The sequence below is a fragment of the Lutra lutra genome, chromosome 9, assembly GCF_902655055.1.
Source record: "Lutra lutra chromosome 9, mLutLut1.2, whole genome shotgun sequence".
Taxonomy (NCBI): domain Eukaryota; kingdom Metazoa; phylum Chordata; class Mammalia; order Carnivora; family Mustelidae; genus Lutra; species Lutra lutra.
In genome coordinates, this window is record NC_062286.1 from 26,717,633 (window position 1) to 26,732,841 (window position 15,209).

Genomic DNA, 15,209 nt, shown 5'->3' on the forward strand with positions numbered 1-15,209 from the left:
AAGTTCCACGGGAACAGAGCATGGCATTTCCAGGTCCCCTGCCCTTGTCTGGGCCTCCTCCAAATAACAGTGATCAGGGTTATTTCGGACCCAAGGAAGGCCCCAGGGCTGTGGGACCCACTCGATCAACAGAGCACACTGCGGAGATGGGGTCTCCCTCTGTTTACTCTTCTCACATCTGAAATTCTCTGCTGTCTGCTTCTATTCAAGAGGAAAAGGAACATGAGCTCAGTTTTCTGAAATGTGGATCCAAAAAAAAAAAAAAAAATGGCTCTCTGACCTTGCCTATCCCTGGACTGTCAAAAGATTGTGCTGACCAGAAATGCACATCCCAGCTCCCGCTCCCATCCCCGCCTGCCAAAGCGAATTAACTGAAGCAGCACAGTGATGTGTGAAAATTAGAAATAAAAACCTAGAGAGAGGTCACGGAGGCACCTGAGCCCTCTGAGGAGGACTCGGACCCAGTCCAGATAAACCCGAGCCTCCGGAGAGTGGGGACAAGTCTTGGCTGCCAGCCAGTCAGGGCGCTTCCACGGCAACGTGCTCTCCCCGCTCACGCATTCGGAAGAGGCCTTGCGGAAGCACACACACATTTGTTATAATTGGCAAGAAGTGGTTTGGTTAAATGTCACTAGGTGAAATGAGGGGACACAGAAGTTGACATTTATAGGAAATAATCTCAGCAGACTGATTTTCATTTACAAAACCCCAAACATCGCTACTCTCTTGGAGTTAATTTTTCCTTTCACACTTCTGTTGGGATTCTTGAATCGCTGCCTATGCACCTAAGATGGGAACATCCTTACTTAGCCCGGAGTTACTGGTAAACACCTATGTAGAGATTCTATTTCTCTCTAGACTGGACACATTTGGATTCTAGATACTAGCATTTTCATACAGCCTCTATTCTGCATTCTCACTGTGCTACGCCGGATCACTCTCCACTACCTGACGTAGAAACCCATTTAATTTGAACCCTGGGGGTGCAGAATTCTGCAGGCAGAGGAAACCAGGATGGCTCAAGTTGTGAGGAATCCTAAAAGGTCGGTTTGTAGTTCTATTAAAACTCTGATCCATGGAGGACAGTAGGAGCTGGGGCTTGGGACACATAAAGGTACCAGAAAACGACCAAAACTAGAAGACCTACTATGTTATGAAATGTTTCTCCCTTCCTTGCCTCAGTTGGCCCTTGCATAGGTGCTTCCTAAGGAGAGTCGCACGGGTCCTAATCTTGTCAAGATGCCAGGAAGCTTTGTTAGAATCTATTTAAAATCCTGTGAAGCCTTTTTGGAAAAATGGGAGACTCAAGGCCCAGAGTAAGGAAAACATAAGATGATGACAACACTGTGTTGAGCTCAAACAGCATAAGGACATGTCAAGAAAAACAAAAACACAATTCAAAATGCCTGAAGGGCTCTCACTGGTCAAACTTGGAAAACTTGAGTGCCAAAAAGAATAATGGTGATAATGGATTATAACATATTTTCAAAAACAATCCATGAGTCCATAGTGGTACTTAAAAAATAGGTGTGGAGGGGGGAAATACCCCTTTTCTTTTTATAAGAATACTTGCTGATAAATGTGGGAGGAATAATAGAATTAGAATAATTATAATTTTTCAATTTCTAGTGCAGCTCTTGCTGCTGTAAGAATCACTAATAGATGTGAAAACCATTAGGTGAGGGGCGCCTGGGTGGCTCAGTGGGTTAAGCCTCTGCCTTCGGCTCAGGTCATGATCTCAGGGTCCTGGGATCGAGTCCCGCATCGGGCTCTCTGCTCAGCGGGGAACCTGCTTCCCTCTCTCTCTCTCTGCCTGCCTCTCTGTCTACTTATGATCTCTCTCTGTCAAATAAATAAATAAAATCTTTAAAAAAAAAAAAAACCATTAGGTGAATTTGTTGGGGAAGCAGCACCCTACAGATTACTTATTAATTACAACGTATCTTTCCCATGGAGAGGTACTGTAAAGTATCCAAGCAGTCAAATGCAGCCTGTTCAACAACCACACACACTGACATTATTGTGGCTTCTGAGATGGCCACAGCCATACAGCACAACAGAGATGCTATCATGCTACCTATGTAGTGACCTTGGAAAATCTTTAACCTGAATCCAATCATGAGGAAACAGTTGGACATGTTTGTGGTCCAGATTGTGAGGCACAGCACTAGACAACTGGCTGGGACTTCCAAAATGTCGTTGCCATTCATGACCAAAAAAGGTAGTGCAGTAGTAGCTAGTTCTAGATGAAAAGAGAGTAAATAGAGGCGACAACTAAATGCAATGGATGATTTTTATTAGATTGTGGAAAAGGAAGGAAGAAAGGAAGGGTGGAAAGAAGGAAGAAAAGGGAGGGGAGGGGAGAGAGGAAGGAAGGGAGGAAGGAGAGAGAAGGGGTAAGAGTAAGTGGAAGAACTTACTATGAAGACTATTTTAGGCTAACTGATACAATTGAATAAGAACTATTTGTTAGATAATATTATTGTATCAATGTTAATTTTTTAGGTGTGGTATTGGTATTGTGGTTATTTAGGAAAATGTCCTTGTTTGTACCAGGTGTGTGCTGAAGTATTGAGGGAAAGTGTCATGATGCCCGCAGCTTATTTTCACATGGATTAGAACAAAATAAAATAAACAATAGGTAGACAGATAAAGCAAATGTTGCTAGGTGAAGGGAATCTGGGTATTCATTATAGTAGTCCTTCAATTTTTCTTTCAATTAAAATTCAAGACAAAAGGTTAGGTTGGGAGAATTTCACAAAAATAGGCAAGGGCAGGTCACGATTATACAGAGATACTCAGTTACCTTTTCACGGTGAAATCGCACTAGTCATTCGCTCACTGACATCACCTCATTGGAAGAGGGAAGGAAAGAATGAAAATGATTATCTACAAAAATCCTAAGGAGCTAGAGAGCAAGAAATGACTAGTGAAACAATTAATTAAACAAAAAGAAATCTCAAAATAGTAGTTCGGTTCTCTAAGAGCCTATATCCCTATCCATTTACCAGAAATATCAAGGAATGAGGATCCAGATAGGAGACATATTTGGCCTAATGAAAGGCATAGTTTAAAAAAGCCCAAGTTATTAAATGGAATTCACTTCATTAAAAGCTTGACTGGATTTACGGATAGCTGCAGCATGTTTAAAACGAGCAAGGGGAGCCTTTTAATATTTCCAGACTCTATAGTGATTTATCACGGTAATTATAATTTATTGTTTCATGATCCTAATTACCGGAAGAGCTAATGCTTCAGAGTTTGATGAAATGAGTTGGGCCAGACACTGAAGCCAACACAACGTTGAAAAGGCACATTTCTTCCCGTGAGGTCACTTGAGCTCGGGCATACCTGAGACGATGAAGGACTCTCTCCAGCGCGGCAGCGACAGCGACTGGACACCATTGGAGTAAGACCCTTTGTAGCCAGATTGTCCAGCAACTTTCCGAACAAGTATTTTCCCTCCGGAATTATCGAGCACGCCACTATGAAGAGAAACAAAATGGTGAAGAAAAGGAAGATCCCATTGGACGTGATGAACAGACTAGCACACTAGCCTCTGTCTTCACTGAAAGATGGGAAAGAGGAAGATTAAGACAAGGTTTACCCTGGCTTGCGGCCTGTCCCCCAAGAAGGGCGTCTCCACGGGGCGGCCCAGCATCTGACCTCAAGGTCAGACGCCCTCTTCCTTAGTACAGGACCTGGCTGTCCCGCTAGGTGGCAATTTCTCTTTGCCACCGTGCCTCAGACTTCTTTTGCTTGGCTTCCTCGTCCCCACTAGTTCGTTGTTTTAAGGAAAACGTCTTTCCTGACCATTTCTAATTTGGTGTTGTGACATGGCAGAATGGCTCCCGCTCTTCTGAAGGGCGGCCGTGACATTTTACAAAGCAAATTCTTCCTTTTATATTGGGCCAGGGGTAGGAAGTGTGCAGCTAAATGGAACTCATTAAAAAGATTCCCTCCCCAAGGATTAGAAATTGTTTCTTTAATGTCTAGGATTTTGAAGGTTTTAGATCCTGGTGTGACAGAGACAGACAGATCTACCTCTTGGCTTGGATGTGAAGCGGGGGCTCCACGCCGGTTCCTCGGAATCCCTTCCCATTGTCCTTTCTTTGCCCTGGAGCCTAAACGAGCTCTCATGGGCATGTGTGATTTGTGGCACACAGGCAGCTAAAAACGCACTTCGATTTGTTCTCATCCACACCCTCCCTTCCCTCCAGGATGAGAGCTGCCGTTTCCTGCCCTCCCACCTTCACGAGTCAAGAACTTTCAACACTCACCTGCTCAGTGACCCAGAAGGAAGGAAAGTGATAATAGTACTTGACGTATAGAGCACTTAATTGCTTTAAAATCATCCCCATGTAAGGTTTCTCCCCAGCTCCTTCTGGCAAATCTGTGAGTCGTAGAGTGAAGGCAGTGCTATTGCTCCCATTTCCCAGAATCGGGCTTGGACCACTGGAGTGACTCGATCCAGGTTTTGTAACTAGTAAATTGCAAGGGAGAGACTCGAACCCAGGTCTAGCTGATCTGGAATCCTGGGTTTGTCCCACTTGGTCACAGTTGTCCTTCAGAGTCCAAAAGCACAGCCACCTCCTGATGCCAATTCCTCATCGTTCCAAATTTTTTTTTTTTTTAAAATTCTGACCTGGAGACATTTTTATTTATTTATTTATTTTTATTTTTTTGAGGGTCATCTTCCCAAATCCTTGTGACCCTGCCCTCTCTTTTCTCTTGGGAGCTCAGAAGCCGTTCCCTTGGGTCTCCCGGCCGCAGCCGGCCTGGCCTCAGCTTCCCTGCCAGAGCACAGGGCTTCCCCTCACGGGCCTGTTCATGCTGCTCTTTCCCTCTGGAAAACCAGCTCCCACTTTTGCCAGAGGAACCCTGTGCTGCTCGGTGCCCAACACTTTCTTCTCCACAGAGATTCTGAAAAGACTTGGCTACATCCCTTCCTAAGGATGCTTCAGACTCTTGTCTCACAGCCAAGACTCTGATTTTATTCGATCTTGTGCGATTTCCTAAAAATTTCTTGAGTTGATTTTTGTCTCCCAATTAGATTAGACATTTTCTTAGGGAAAAGACAGCATTTTATCTTTGTGTGTCGGAAGGCCTGTCAGTGGTGTGTGCCTGCCGCCCACACGGGCTTACGGAAGCCAACTGTTAACTTCCCAGGACTGTGAGATTTGGATCATTTCACATGGTAGCTTGGAATCAGCCACGGGGGGAGGATTTATACCCCTGAAATTGGCAAACCAGCGCTACCCCTGCTTTGGGGAAGCTGGTCGTTCAACATTTATGAGCACAGCCCTCATGGAGGCTGAAAATTCTAAGTATTTGGAAAAAATTATCCTATGCTCCCTTTACTTATAATTGCTGGGGAAGACAGAAATAACACCTTTTTTCTTTCCCTCCCAAGAAATTATCCTGCCCTTGGTTTCACAGTTCATTGTATTGAGGAAATGTGTGCGCACACTTGGTCCGAAGCTCGAAGCTCGGTAGCTGCCACTCCCAGTGAGGGGAGGCGGGCCTGTGTTGAGCTTCCCTCCAGCTGTTGGAGGAAATGGGAAGGGCCCAGGGGATTCTTGGCGGCTGGTGCCCCAGCAGAGGCTGGTGTGAGACTCAAAACCCAGACTCTGGGGAAGGTGCACAACAGAACTGTGGTGTGCTCCTGAGATTTCCCTGTTGCGGGGAGGGGGGCTGCCTCATCTTGAGGACTGAGTTAACTAGAGGATGTGGACCTTCTCAGAGATTCTAGAGAAGGGTAGATACTGGGGAGACTAGGGGTCTGTAAACTTCAGGTGCCAACGGCAGTCCATGGAGGTGGAATGCACCAGAGACTCAGCCCCTGGAGGAGAAACTGGAGGGAGAGAGCCTTCAAGAGGCTGTGGTTTCACTTAGGAAGCAGATAGGAGCCGTGGTACTTTGGAGAATTTATGGAAATGTAACCTCATTTCTATCCTCACTCAGAGATAGGCACCTTGTACATATTATCTGAAAGAGCAAAAACCAGTTCCACTTCTTTGCATCCTCAGATGTCCTGCATGATGCTGGACATAGTCTGCAGGTTCCTGTCCTCCCTGACCCTGGTCCCAGGGGACTGGGCTCAGCTGCAAGTCAGCTGCATGGTTCGGAGAAAAGGGCTGGGATTTGACCAGCTGCCATTCTCAGGGTGGGCATCTGGTCAGAAATCGGCATGAAGTGTGCTCTGCATGTGGATGGCCTCCCCTCGCCCCGCTAGGGAGAAATCTTCCCTCTCCCCCGCACTTGGTCCCACTCTAAATACAGAGGCGAATTCAGGACAAGACTGAGCTAAACTGTGATGCTTCAAATATGTTCATTGTCCCTATGGTTTGAAAGAATTGAGGGAATCACATATAATAAGACATCTGATTATGATATATTGCATGAATATTGAATCCTAAAGCTAAATCTGAATGCCAAAACCAAAGTGTGCTCTCTCCAGCCTCCCAGTTCTGACTGTGGGGGGCTCTGATGGGCCACTGTTGGAGGCCCTGTGTGTACTTTCTATGCAAGTTCTCTGTCTTAAGTCCTGCCTTCTGAAAACAGACTTGTTTTGTTTGTGAAAAAGAAAACTGAAGAGTGTCCCAAATTCCTGTCTGTTCTCCCTTAAGACCTCTATTCATCCTCCCCATGAACAATGACACATCCTTCCGAATAGAGTTTCCCACTAGATCAGACCCTGGTCCAGGAAGTTTCAAAGGGCACTTGGTTGCTCAAGTAGCAAATCTTGGTTTTAGAAACATTCACACTCTTGTCCTCCACCTCTCCACCCACCTCCTTATTTTCTCCATGAGTTTCCACAGCCCAACCAAAACGCTGGGATTACGGAGTCCTGGTCTTTGTCAACTCCCTTCTTACTCTGTCCTCCCTTGGTGTGTCCATCCATCATAAAGCCTTCCCTGACTCTTACTCGTCCAAAGTCCACATCCACCTCAAGTCCTCTCTTTGTACATTAAGCAGCGCTGGGACGCCCCTGTTCTTACGTAAATGTGTCGCTTGGGCTCTGGACTAGAAGTCAGAGGACCTGAGCTCTCATCCTGAATGTGCAACTAACCAGCCATTGAATTAACTTCCTTATTTCTCAGCTCTTCTTTAATAAACAGCTTGTTTACGTTAACAGCAGCCTCGTAGTGCTGAGATGATGCTAGGAGGAGCGAATCACGGTGCAAGGGATTACTGTGATTATGACGACATCTTTGTGAGGTGGAATCAACTCATGGACTCTGTCCTGCCTGGGAGACACAGAAAGGCAAGGCAGAGCCAGCAAAGGCCAGAGGAAGCAGGGGCCAACAATTCTGGATGCCCCTGGAAAAATACAGTGACCTTAAGACAGGCTCAGCCCCTACAGCGGACATCAGTATCCACATAGACTCGGGCTGAGGAGTGTTTATGGTGTGGGAGCTTTCGGGCGTGCACACACGTGTGTAAGGATGCATGTGTGCAAGCATTCGTGTGGGAGCAGGCATGTGTTTATTCGTGCACACGCACGTATGGGTAGACTTGTGTATCTCTTTCCTTTTTGCACGAAATTTCTTTCAGAATGAAAGTAAAATATTTTTTTCCGTATTCTGGGGTTAAGAAACAGGGTTTGGGGTAGTTTTTCTTGACCGTTTCCCTACTTCTCCATGATAGAGCCTTCAGAGTTCTGCTCCCATTGGAAAACGAGTCGGCTCATCAGCCCTCCTCGGCGGCAGTGAGAAAGGAGGACGGCCAACAGATTCTGCTAGGAATTCTTAAATCTCAGTTTACACATAGACTTCATTCTTGCTGCTTCCCCAAATTTCTGAGAGCTACTGATGAGACACCTGGAGAGGGAATAAATTTTCTATCTTTTCCCCCTCTCTCTGGCCGGGAGACGATGGATCCCTCACGTGACTGGTGTGCAAGTAAAGAGAAGGAAAAAGATCCTGAAGGCCGAATGCTTCAGAAACTTTCTATCTTGTGGCTGAGCATCGATTCAGGAGTCCTGTCCCACAGCAGTCTCAAAGTGGCAGTTAGGAGCATGGGCAATGGACTTATGTTCGAGTCCCCACCTGGATACTTTTTAATAGTGTGGTGTTAGAAAAGCTAGTCAGCCTCTCTCCATCTGTAAGATGTGGATAACAGTAGTGGCTACGGTACAGAGAACGGTGAGGACTGAATAAGGTGACATAAGTGAGGTGCTCGACACGGACACATTAGCCTTATTATCAAAGGTAGGAAGTAAACGTGCATCCCCCTGGGTCTGGACTCCCAGCTGACACAAAAAGACATCTGAGGATTCTGTGAAGTTCACTTCTGCCTCTCTTCATTTAGGCAGTGACTTTGTTCAAAGCACGTCCTACTTCTGATCCTCCTTCCTGGGTCCCAAACCAATAGCTGACCGAGCAGAACCACCTGTCACCCTCCTCCTCACTTTTCCTGTTCCACTCATCTCCAGGCCATCACCACTGCTGTGACATTTCTTCTCCAAACCTCCAGGACTTTTTATTATGAAGTCTTCTTCTTATTATTATTATTATTTATATTATCTTATTGTTACTTATTACTTATTATTACTTCTTCTTATAACCTCTTATTTCCTCATTCAGTAAATACAGATAGAAAAAACATGCTTTAGGTTACCGAGAACTTTGGTTTCCTTGTCATGAATCTGTGGGAGGAGAATTCTCCTCTCCATCCCCTTAGGGTAAAGAGAAGTGGGTCCTTTCCACAGAGCGCTGTGAAAGGAGATCTGGGACCACGTGTGGCTTCTGTGTAACCCCCGGGATAGGGCTGCCTCAGCAAGTAGAGGATTCTCATTACGTGTGTCCGGTGTTGCTGGCTAAACCCGGGAACCTGGCCCCGGAGCTCCCTGCCCGCAGCCCAGCTACTCTCGGAGCTACCCACCTGTGAACCGCGGCGCCGCACACGCTGGAGTAGGAGGCGTAGATGTCCGTGCCGTAAACGTGGTATTTGGGGTCTTGGCATCCTGCTGGGCATTTTACGACGAACTCGGGATTGATTATCTTTCCAGCTTTGACATCGCAGTTGATCTGGGGCACAGCTGGGAAAGCAAAATGAGGTCAAAATTACACCTAGTGGTACCTGCTTATATATGCTGTGACTCTGTCGGGTCATAACAGCTTCTCTGCTTCATCTCCAGAAGCCAGGGCCTGGGCTGACCTGGGGTCCTGTCCATATAATGAAAGCAAAGATATAATTAGGACATTCCTCAGACCAAAAGAACAACAGTGACCACCCGCAGCATTTAGCCTGCTGAGGGCAGAAACAGAGGCGGACTCTTGCACTTCTCCAGACAACTGCAGTGGAGAACTCTGGGAAAAGACTCACCTCCAGGGGTCAGAAATGTCGCCTTGAGCCTGTGGCTGGAGAACACTGGTTTTTCGGGAGCTCTGGAGCTAGCCCAGGAAAGGAGGGACCCCTCAGACAACCATACAGGACAAAGAGAAGGCATTTCAGGAAGGGTAACTGAGGGAGCCTGGGCCTGGGGCCCAGCGACCAGGACCAGCTTGGCCGGGTGCCTCAGACCCCCTGTGCTGGAGCTGGCTGGGAGGACGGGTTTAGGAGGGCTGGGCCAGATGAGGGAGGCAACAGTTCTTGTGTTCTGAGGGGCGCAATAGAAAGGCTTTTGGACAGGGGAGACAGATGATGAGAGAGATCTTTGGTCATGGTCCCAGAAAACGGGTCCTAGATCCCAGGTCACCTCCCTCAACACTTGGCAGAATGCGAGTGCTCCCCTACGAGCCTCCAGAGGAAACTTTATTCTTTCGTGTCTCCTTTTTGACTTTGTTGCAGCCATTATGGACTAGCACCGTCCATCAGGCCCATCTTCTAGAGCTGAAAGCTTGCCCGGGAATGAGGTGGCGTAGATTCTCTAGTGGCAGTACCTGAAAGGGGGCCTAGCTATGTCTTTCCTGAAAAAAATGGCTGTCAAAACTCCTGAAGGGAAAGCCTCCTAGAGGATACCATACTGGTGCCCTCCTAGCCAGCAATATCATCTGTTCTGGGCTCTGTTCTTCACAAGGGACTCCAAAACATGAGCACAGTTGAGAGAGGAAGCAGGCTCAGGAGGAGTCCCGAAACCATCAGACAGGAGGGCTGGTTGGCCGACAGGGCTGTTTGGCCACAAGGAGGTGAGAATCTGGAGGAGGCCAGGGGTCTCATTGTCTTTCCAAGTAGGACCGCTGTGTGCTGTGATACAGCTGGCCAAGCGAAAACGAAAGGGGAGCCTTTCCACAGAGGCACATTCTGCAAAGAACTTTCTAGTGCCTGAGGTTGTCTCTGAAGGAAGGTACTGACTGCCTCCTGCAGCCATGCGTGCGTGAGCGGGGAGCCTGTGGGCACGGACTGAACAGTGGAAGAGGGGATTTCTGCGCTGGGTGGGAGGGAGAAATACAGCCCCGCCCGGTGATTACACACAGGGATCCAGGATCTCTGCCAGGCCACCCACCCTCTTACTGGGTTCCCGGGAAGGTCTCAGAGTTGTTAATGGCTTCCAGCTGTATCCAAAACGCACACTTTTTTTTTTTTTTTAACCCTTATGTATCCTAACGGAGCAGAGTCGCATTTCACTCAGACTACAGGGAGAAGTGAAGTTACAAGTGCTGCTCTCTTCCTAAACACTCCTCCCAGCTGATCTTGGCTGGCTGGAAGGGCTGGGCCGGAGTGGAAGCCCTTCTCCTGGGGGTGGGGGGGGGCGAGTCTGATCACAGGCTAAAACAATTTGTGGTCTCTGTTAAGAAGCCGAGCGCTGTGCTCTGAGCAGCCTGTGGTTTTCTCCTCCCTACCACAGGTGGCCTCCTCTCCAAAGCTCTGTTCCTTTTATCTTTCGTTCTTTTCAGTCCTGATACTCACGGCTGCATTTACTATTTCGAGTCTTAGAATATATATATATGAGGGGCGCCTGGGTGGCTCAGTGGGTTAAGCCGCTGCCTTCGGCTCAGGTCATGATCTCAGAGTCCTGGGATCGAGCCCCGCATCGGGCTCTCTGCTCAGCAGGGAGCCTGCTTCCTCCTCTCTCTGCCTGCCTCTCTGCCTGCTTGTGATCTCTCTGTCAAATAAATAAATAAAATCTTTAAAAAAAAAAAAAAGAATATATATATATATATATATATATATATATATATTTAAAGACAATTTGGGGCCTAAAGATACCAGTGTAGTCTCTCCTGAAATTAATTGGTCCCTGGGTGTAATTGGACATGCTCAGCTCCCTTCCCTTCTGACCCCCACTTCCCCTCTTCCAAATACGTCTGCTCCTTCACACAGACACAAGAGGGAAGGCTGCCTTCTTGGTTCTCAGGTATTGGAACCAGGAGGTGACCGGCTCTGTGACCTGGGATTTAATGTGGATGTGACTTTGGCTTCCAGAAGTTTTGGCTCTGCTGGCAGGTCAACCCAAATTTTTTGTTAAAAGAAGTTAAAAGTGGGGAATCTAGAAGTTTACTGCATGAGTATTACACAGGGATCCAAGGTATTGGAAAGACTTAAGGGTATTCACAGTTCATGCAAGGGGTTTTCCATGAAATAGTTGGTTTAAGAAGACAAGGGGGAAAGGTCACATGGGAATATTTCCTTCCTGCTAATCAAGTTCCCCTTTCCCTTAAGGGGTGTTTGTTTGTTTTTGTTGGGTCTGTTTTTACGAAGGCCTGATAGTACCTTTAATGAGATCTGCCTTAACGGCACCCAGTTGGATTAGTAAAATCAGTGAATTAACTCGACCCTTCGCAGGAAAAACGAAATCAAGCACATATGCTCATGTGCTTTGAAAAAACAGGGTGCAATGGCAATGTGTGGCTAAAGGTCAAATATTTGTTAAATTGGTACAGAAAATTAAGCTGGAGAGAGTGAGCTAATTAAAAGTAATTGCCAAAATCACTGGAAAGTGTAATGCCTGAATGTGGCCTCTGGAAGCAGCAGCCACTTGATCTTTTTGGCCACTCTTCCTTGAGTGTGGAAACCAGGGTTTAGTTCTTTCCAGTATCCCCCAGTTGTTTGTGAAGGCGTCTGTTTTCTTGCAACTTCTGAGAATCTTTCCTCTATCCACGTAAGGCTCCAAAGAAGTGATTTCTTTTCGCATTTCCCCGGGACACTTTTGAACAATTCGATCCTACAGCTTGGGTTTTCCTTTTCCTTTCTCTTGTGTTGTTTAGATTCATTTTCGTGTCTCCCTTCGCCCTTCTCTGGGCGTTCTCTCACACGTACAGAAATCAGGCATCCGTAAGAGGACAAGTCAAAGTGAAGGCAGCTCAAGAGGTATTGTCCTCAGGTCTGAAGGGAAGTAGGAAGACAGGTGGCAAATGGCCAGAGTTTGGGGGTCGGGGGCACTGTGTCCCCACTGTTAACCTCAGGAGACAACTTAGGTAGAGGTCAAAAGGTTTCCAGCCAGGAATGTTTTCGAAAAGCAAAGCAAGAGCCTCTCTCATTCCTTCCCGAGTGGACGGTTGCTGTGGTAGAGAGGGAGCCCTGGGCTAAAGTCACAGAAATCCTGGGGTTGCCCAGAGCTGTTTGGATAGAACCTCTGCCCAGAGACCTGTTCTTGGCCATATGCTCTTCTTCTCCCTCACAGGATGCTTGCCTTCTCATGGTCGCTATCCCTTTCACGACAGAGCTCAACATTAAAGCACCACATTATCTGCCAAGGATTTTTCCTGCAGGCCCTTGGCACCAGCCACAGGCAAAAGAGAACCACTTGCAACCCAGATGGTTAGAACTAAAAGATGACCTTTAGATGCTGCTCCCTGAGGTCCTGTGATTGCTGTATGGATCTCAGAGGGTCCCTGGGCAAAACTGGTACTGTCTGAGCCACTATTTCATGCAGCCCTGAAATCTTAGAGACAGGACCATGCATGCTTCTGCCGGGTTGGGTCTCCTGCCTGATCTAATAATGGATTCAGGTGGTGGGGTATCAGACTGGGTGATGTCTCATACAATAAGCCAATGACATAGCAGGCAATATCAAAGGGAATACTCATTTTCCATTCATCTTTTTGCTGATCCCAGGCAAGCTATGCTGGTTTTGGAAAGCAGATAGCTCCCCTCCAGGCTGCTTATGAGGAAGAATTGTTATAACATAAAAGTACTTGTGCATAAGTAGTTTTGATGTGAAATTTGATTTTGTTAGACTGTGATATTGAATTAGAGCAAAATCCTATTTTAAGAGAATTATAAAAAATGTTAATTTAATGAAACAAAAATGACCATTAAATAAAATTTGAAGATGAATGTTTCCTTCTCTCTGATCCTGTCACCCAGTGACCAAATCATGGTACTCTTTCCTTTATAGCGACGTCTCTTGCAAAAACATTCTTTCCCATTTTTCTTAAATGGTCCTCAACCACCTTGAATCTCTGGGTCAATACTTTTTTGCTACCTGTGAAAAAATTCTAAAATCCTTAAGGCCTTTCCATAATCCCCTCCACGGAACTTCTGGGCTTGCCAATATCGTTCCTGGTACTTCTCAAATGCATAGTATCTTGCAAAGTTAGCTTGGATCATTTCTGACACCTGGAACACTTTTTCCTTTTATCTGTTTAAATGCTAGTACTTTTCAAGGTCCCAGTTTCACTTGTATCTTCAGTCACCTACTAGAATATATACTCCACAAAGGTAGGGATTTCTATTTTGCTTACTGCTGATCAAGAATGTCTGCTGAGGGGCGAGTGGGTAGATCAGTCAGTTAAGCATCCAACTCTCGGTTTTGGCTCAGGTCATGATCTCAGGTTCATGAGATCAAACCCCACAACAGGCTTCATGCTCAGGGGGGAGTCTGCTTGAGATTCTCTTCCTCCCCATCTGTCCCTCCTCCTTACTTGCATATGTGCTCTCTCTCTTAAATAAATGAATAAAATCTTAAAAAAATAAAAAGAATGCCGAATGAGTGAATGAATGAAACCAGTTGATTAGCAAATCCTATTAGTTTTATTTCTGAAGCTTTTTCCTCTCTACCTCCACATCGGTCCAAGTCACCAACATTTTCTGTCTGGACTGTTAACATAATAGTCTGCTATCTTGTCTTCTTCCTTCCATGTCGCCCTTCCCTTTGCCCCAGTCATTTCTCCATTGGTCAGCCAGTGTGATACTTAAAAAAAAAGTAATCACTTTTCATCAATCTCCTGCTTAAAACCCTCACTAGCTTACTATTGCCCTTAGGATGATATCCAAGGTCCTTGAGATGGTCTACAAGGCCCTAAAGGATTGGTCTCTGTACTCCTGTCTACTTAATCTTCTACCACTGGTACTTGGTGATGAGAAGGTGCTAGCTAGCAAAGGCCTAGAAGAAGGACCCCCACCCTGCCCCGATAGAAAGAAGAATCAGGGCAAAAACCCTGATGTGGGAATGGGGTTGGTGGTTTGAAGAACATAAAAGAGACCAGTGTGTGCAGAGAACAGTGGATGAGGGAGAGAGAGGTCTATGATAGAGTCTGGGAGGTAAGCAGGGGGCAAATCATGTGAGGATTAGATAAATTAATAATCTCGCTATAACCAAGATGCCAAGAACTGTTCTTGCTAACACTCTTTTCAGGACTACACATTAGTTTTTCTCAGAAGAATTTTCTTGAGAAGCCTACTTGGGATAGAGGCTGAACTTCAAGGGCCTGTGTATGGGCTGAATTCTTCAAAGAGGCAAGGAGAAGCATCTACCCATAAAATGGGATTGTTAGTCAGAGAGAGCAGGTGGGGCATGAGATAGTGAGGGAGGGAGGGTGAGGGCGGAATGAGCAGCGGGTGGAAGAAGATTTTACACCCCACGAGGTGACCTCTTCTGTTGGTCTTAGAAAATCTAGTAAGATTAGATTAAGACTTAGTAAAGTCTCCAAAATATGATATCAGATGCAGGGAAGTTTCTTGTAGGAGTTAGTAAAGTAGCTGAGTCACAGGGCAAGGTAAAACAGGAAGGCCATGGGAGCACAGGAGTGACTAGGTAGAGAAATCATGAGGAAGTACATTGCAGATTCTCCAGAAATCATGGAGCATGCTCCAGACTTCTGGAAAGATTATAGAATTGGTATTTACACAGGCTTAATCTGGCATTTGAGGATCCACAGCAGCCATGCTGACACTGGGATAATGAAATTATAGCATTAGTTCATGGTGGGGCTGGGTTTGAACTCTGATGTCTGGTTCCAACACAGTCCCACGCTCTCACCTGAGCCAAGAATTGCCAAGCTGTGAAGCCATGGGGGCCAACCAAAGAAATATTTCCCTCT

The 15,209-nt window shown here is 46.3% G+C and overlaps 1 protein-coding gene across 3 annotated transcripts in view; it reads right to left on the reverse strand.

Annotated features, from left to right (window-relative positions):
* VIT (vitrin) overlaps positions 1-15,209 on the reverse strand; it is a 99,224-nt gene that overhangs the window by 45,540 nt on the left and 38,475 nt on the right. For all 3 annotated transcript variants that reach the window (XM_047744054.1, XM_047744056.1, XM_047744055.1), the window contains exons 4-5: positions 8,887-9,043; positions 3,352-3,485 (exon numbers count right to left, since the gene is read on the reverse strand). In XM_047744054.1, the coding sequence (XP_047600010.1) occupies positions 3,352-3,485; positions 8,887-9,043 (291 nt within the window). The remainder of the gene's footprint in view (positions 1-3,351; positions 3,486-8,886; positions 9,044-15,209) is intronic.